Genomic DNA, 6,000 nt, shown 5'->3' with positions numbered 1-6,000 from the left:
AAGAGACCCTATCTTGAAAATATGCAACACAAAACAGGGCTGACAGAGTGGCTCAAGTGGTAGAGTGCCTGCCTAGCAAGTGTGAGGACCTGAGTTCAAACCACAGTACCCGCCCCCCCAAAAAAAAAAAAGACCGAGCCCAGGAATCCACAGGAGAGGTGAGCATAGCTTCATCTCTGCTAGGCCTGAGAACTGCTAACAGACGGGGCTGGTGACAACTTCTTTACCCAGGAGAAGCAGCTGGTGCAATGGAAGGTTTGTTTGGTCAGCCCTGCCACTTAGACCTGCCCAGCTGCACACTAGACAACCAGAAACCAACCCAATGTAGCCATCTAGCTGCCTGGTCGCTGCTGTGATCGGACTGCTGTCTGAGGAGGTGGCTTTATAATAAGCCTCACAACAACAGGGCAGGGGAGTGGATTTTAAGGTCTGTCACTTCAATTCTTTGTTTTCAGGACATTTTTGACTATTCCAATTCCTTTGCCCTTCAACTGGAATTTTGGAGTCATCTTGTCTATTCTACAACCTTGATTTTAACGTTTATGAGGCTTACATTTATAATGTCCTCAACTTTCTTTGTTCTAGGTAGGACTTCAGCACTCAGCAATCTAGATGGAATCTTTGGATAAATTCTAAAGGAAGAAGAAATGCCGACTTTATAAAAAATCCAAGAACGCCATTCAGCTGCTTCCGGGAGAACAGGTTGTATTTTGCCTGAGGAACACGAAGTATGCAAATTAGCTTTCTTTCACTCAAGGTGGATTTGGTGTTTATAAAAAGACTGGCAGACTAGCCAAGTGGGCATGATGACGTATGCCTGTAATCCCTGCATTGGGGAGGCAGAAGCAGGAGGATCTGGAGTTGGAGACCAGCCTGGGCTATCAAAAAAAACCAACAACCAGTGATATTGCTTGTTTAGCATGCATGAGGCCCTGGGTTCGTTCCCCAGTTTGTAAAAATAAATAAATAATTATTTTAAGCTACAAGTTTTGGGGTAGATTGTTTACATGTCCATTGGTTATAGGAATAGTCCTATACAAAAGATTCATCTCATCCTTTCATGGGCTACTTAGGATCAATAAAGAACCCTAACCCCCAAATTCACAATCCTTCCTGCATGATTTGATCCGGTGCTTCCTGGCTACAGGACAGAATTGCTGGGTGGCACTGCTCTTTCTGGGGTTGGTAGGAAACCTTTAAATTAAAATCAACAAATATTTGCAAAGCGGCTAGATGTTGGTGGCACTCTGAGGAATCAAAGAGACAGACAATACCTTTTATTTGAAGAGCATTAGATGGTTTTCCAGGCACTCTAACATAGCCGAGCTCAGTTCACCCATGACAACCACGAAAGGGAGCAGCAGTGTTCCTTTTGTTACCGAGCAGGAAACAACATCAAAGCCCCACAAACAGGAATGGCAGAGCCAGGGCCGGAAGCCAGGTTGTCTGGCCACCTGTCCCCAGAACTCCTATGCACTACAACTCTGCATAGGAGTTCTGTCCCAAACTTTTTGGAAACTGGAGGAACAGCACAGGGGGATAAGACACCAACACAGGCTGGCAGCAGCGTGTTGTTACAGGCACTGAAGCCACTTCTTGATTTCACCTGCAACTCTGCCCTTACTTGCAGTAAGTGGTAGTTACTTAAGCTTGCTGAGCCTCAGTTTCCTCATTTGTAAGTGGAGATGTCCTCCTGTAGAAAGCTGTTGGGACTCCAAGGGAGGGCCGGCTTTGTGATTATCTGGACTGACAGTGCACAGAAGTGACCCTCTGTGATTTTGGAAGCTAGACCACAAAAATGTATGCCTGCAAACCCGGAAGCCATTGTACGAATGCGAAAGAACTCGCCTGAGGTCACCCAGCTCACCAGAGGCAGAGCTGGGACCAGAAGTCATTTTCCAGTTCTGTGTTTTCCTGGCCTGCATCACTGGGTGCCCAGTTTGGCTGAGGATTCAGTGAGCAGAGGAATGAGAGGCTGGGCACTTGGAGGGGTGCCAGGACTCTGCACAGAAACAGAATTTTAGAGAAATAGTGGCTTCAGAAACACAGACTGAGACATGGGCCACAGAGATGGTGGAAAGAGTCAGGTGAGAAAGTTCCAGAGCAAGATCAGCCTTAGAGCAGTGAAGTAGCCAGGGAAGAAACTGACAGAGACCGATTCTGACCAATTCTGAGGAAGGTCCAGTGAGAGAGAGCAGCTGTGTTTACAAAAGTGGCCTGGACCTCAAGGACTTTCAAAGTGACTTAAAGAACAGCTCATTTGGGCAGCCATCCAGTGACAGCAGCATTGACAAGCCGGCCGTTCCACTCAGCTCCCAGCATCACTCTTTCTACTACTAGCACTGCCGCATTCATGACACCGACTCCTTCAACATCCGGGACTTCACACATTCCATACCATGTGTCATGAGTTGAATTGCGGTCCCCCAAAAAGTGGTCTGGAAATCCTGAACCCCGGTACCTATGAATGTACCATATTTGGAAATAAGGCCTTCCAGATGCAACCAAGCCAAGAAGAGGTCATACTGGCTTCGGGTGGGCCCTAAACCAGATAGGACTAGTGTCCTAATAAGGCCATGTGACAATCAGTGTGGTAATGCACACATATGATCCCAGTACTTGGGAAGCATGAATTTTTCTAGGTTTTTTTTGTGTGTGTGTGTGTGGTACTAGGGCTAAAACTCAGGGCCTACACCTCAAGCCACAGCACCAGTCCTTTTTTTGTGATGGGTTTCTTCGAGATAAGTTCTTGCAGATTATTTGCCTGGGATGGCTTTGAACCACAATCCTCCTGATCTCTATCTCCTGAGTAGCTAGGATTACAGGTGTGAACCACCAGTGCAGGTTCATAAATTTGAAGCTAACCTGGGTTACATAGCAAGACTCTATCTGGAATGAATGAAAGAAGAAAGGAAAGAAGGAAGGAAGAAGAGAGAGAGAGAGAAAGAAAGAAAGAATAAGAGAGACAGAAAGCCATATGAAAAGACACAGACACATAGAAAGGAGGTCATGTGACGAAGCAAAAATGGGAATGATGTTACAGCAAACCAAAGACTGTCAGGGAGTGCCATCAGTTACCAGCAGTTGGAAGAGGCAGAAAGGATTCTTCCCAAGAGCCTTCAGAGTGGGTGTGGCCCTGTGGTACCTTGCCTGTGGACTTCCAGTCTCTGGTGCTATGGAAGAACAAATTCCTGTTATTTTAAGCCACCTAGTTTGCAGTAATTTATTATGACCATCCTAACAAACTCCTATAGCATCTATTCTTTGATCTTTCTGACCAACCTGCTAGGTGCTCTATGTTACTGTCTGTGACAGTCAGCCTCTATCATGCCTGCCCCAATGGCCCCATCTTTTGGTGTTCACTTCTCTGAGTCATTCCCTTTCACTGAAATAGGGCTGACCTATGTGACCACTAGGATGTTGTGGAAATAATAATTAACAGTGTGCCCCTCCCCACCCCCAGCTATGTTTCAGCATTTCCCTTGCACTCCTGGATCACTTGTTCCAGGAAAAGTCCATACATGGCTTGTGGAGAGTCGCCAGCTTCACGTGAGTGACCCACCTTGGAATCTGATTGTCCCATCTCAGTGGAACCTTCAAATGACTGCAGACCCAGCCAACATCTTTTTTTTTTTTTTTTTTTTTTTTTTTTTGTAGTACTGGGGCTTGAACTCAGGGCCTATACCTTGAGCCACTCCACCAGCCCTTTTGGTGTTAGGGATTTTCTTTTCTTTTTTTCTTTATTCATTCGTATGTGCATACATAGTTTGGACCATTCCTTCCCCCTTCCCCCTGCCTCCTCCCTCTCCCCCCTCACCTGGTGTTAGATATTTTCAAGATAGGGTCTCACGTAACTATTTGCCTGGGCTGTCTTTGAACTGCGATCCTCCTGATTTCTGTCTCCTGAGTAGCTAGGATTACAGGTGTGAGCCACTGGCAAACATTTTAACAGTAATCACATAAGACATCTTGGGCCAGACCCTCTACTCAAGCCACTCTAGTTCCTGATCCACAGAACTCTAAGTCGTAAGGACTATTTCTGCTTTATGCCCTCAGTATTTTAAAAAGACAGCTCATACATTTCTCCTGTGTCACCAGAGGTGATGTGTATAATGGTTAAAATTGAAGTCTGGGTAAACTATCAATTATCAGCTACTGACCTTGAATTGGCTGCTTTGGCCTACTCTGAGTTTCCTTATTGATAAGGAAGTAGAATAACTGTATTCACTTAATAAGACTGTTGGGAGGGGGCTAGGAGTTAATATGTAATTCATAAGTCTTGTTGTATGGTGAGTATTGGCTATTATCTGTCATTTCACCCTCTTAAGCGGCTTCAAGAAGGTGAAATGACATCACCAGGGATGCATATCCAGTGTGGTCAGGCTGAGCCCTGAACCTGGGTCTCCAGACACCCTGGGTGGTGCTCCTGGTTTAACTGAACCTGAGAAACAGAACTGGGAAGTCAGACACTCTGTGAGCTGGAAGCATGTGCCATTCCTGCCCACTGCAGCAGGCCATTAGCAGGGGTGTCTTGTCAAGAGCTGTCTGTGCACTTCATGCTGGAGTTGGGAGGGCAGCCAGTGGGACCATTCTGCAGCTCTGGCCCTGACACTGGGAAGAGAGCCCTTTGTACCCTGCAGGAGCAGGCACAGAGCAGGCTGGGCACGCTCCTGAGAGGGGCTTTTCTGGATCACATTTCATTGCCAGAGCGAGTCCAAGGACAGGGAAGGAGCCAAGCTGTTGTAGCCCGTTAGGAAATGGCCCAGAGAACTAGACAACCATTTTGAAGTGCAATACGGTATTAGAGCGAAAAAGCTGTCAGGAGTTAAATCTCTCCTGCTCCTCTACCGCACTGGGCTGCTGTAGTGTAAGTGGATCAAAATGACCTTGGACAAGCAGAGGCTCAGCAGCCACAGGCTTCCCTAGAAGAAGTGCCCACTCCCCTTTTTCTTTTAAGTCTGTGGGTCTTGCCCACACCTGATAACAGGAAACACAGAGTGGTCAAGTGAATGAAGCAAGGGGGACAAAAGGGTAAGCAAAGTTGGTGGTGAGTGAAATTTACCTCTGAATGAGCAATATTACCTATGGAAATGGGATGCAAAGAGTTTCCAGGTGTGCCCCGAGCTTTCCAAGGACTCTTTCCAGCTAGGTGTAGCCTGGAAAACATCAAGGAAGGCACTGGGTATGGTTTACCCTAAGTGGTCACCAGGACATAAATGGCACACAGCAGCCCTCAGATCACATCACTGCTTTGCTTTTTCTCTGACACTATCCCATTTCTAGAAAGAGGAGGTTAGGTATGAAGGGGCGAGACCAGACACCACCAACAGAAAATAATCCAACGACAACAGCCTTTGGTATCCAGGAAGAGAAAACACAGAAGGGTTTACTTTTGGGGCTCGCTCACATTTTCTCCTCCAGTTCTGCTCCCTTCCTATTGAGAGTCTGTCAGAGCCTCTCTCACTACAAGCCTCTTCCCAACACTCAAGGTGTTCATTTCCTCCTAAGACTTCTCCCCCCATCAAAGCTGTTTCCAGGAGTGTGTGCGCACGCACGTGTAATGAGATGATCCTCCTATCCATCCAATCACAGCCCTTAGCTCTGCTCTGCACCTCGACCCTCCAGGGAAGCATTGCTTGTATCTCAAATGGATTTGTATTTCAGTGGCTCACACTTCATAAGACCTAACAGTCACCTGTTGTACCTGTTAAACTATAGATTTTGATCTAACAGGTTTGGGTGAGCTCAGAAATCAGTCTTTTTTTTTTTTTTTTCTCTTCTTTCTTTCTTTTTTTTTTTTGGTGGGACTGGGGTTTGAACTCAGGGCTTCACACTTGCAAAGCAAACACTCTACCACTTGAGCCACACCTCCAGTCCATTTACTCTGGTTATTTTGGAAGTGCGGGGGGTGGGGGGGGTCTCACGAACTATTTGCTCGGGCTGGCCTCAAACTGTGATCCTACTGATCTCAGCTTCCCAAGTAGCTAGTTGATGTGAGCC

The 6,000-nt window shown here is 46.6% G+C and overlaps 1 protein-coding gene across 1 annotated transcript in view; it reads right to left on the bottom strand.

The window, feature by feature from the left end:
• Positions 1-1,262: 1,262 nt before the first annotated feature.
• The window catches only part of LOC141413672 (uncharacterized), a 14,147-nt gene continuing 9,409 nt past the window's right edge, over positions 1,263-6,000 (bottom strand). The window contains exons 2-4 of the mRNA XM_074045218.1: positions 5,083-5,156; positions 3,079-3,173; positions 1,263-2,002 (exon numbers count right to left, since the gene is read on the bottom strand). Coding sequence (XP_073901319.1) covers positions 1,953-2,002; positions 3,079-3,173; positions 5,083-5,156 — 219 coding nt within the window. The 3' untranslated portion in view covers positions 1,263-1,952. The remainder of the gene's footprint in view (positions 2,003-3,078; positions 3,174-5,082; positions 5,157-6,000) is intronic.

This window comes from Castor canadensis, chromosome 11, assembly GCF_047511655.1.
Source record: "Castor canadensis chromosome 11, mCasCan1.hap1v2, whole genome shotgun sequence".
NCBI classification, from domain to species: Eukaryota; Metazoa; Chordata; class Mammalia; order Rodentia; family Castoridae; genus Castor; species Castor canadensis.
Note: the sequence above shows the minus strand (reverse complement) of the source record. Positions and strands in the feature narration are given on the sequence as shown.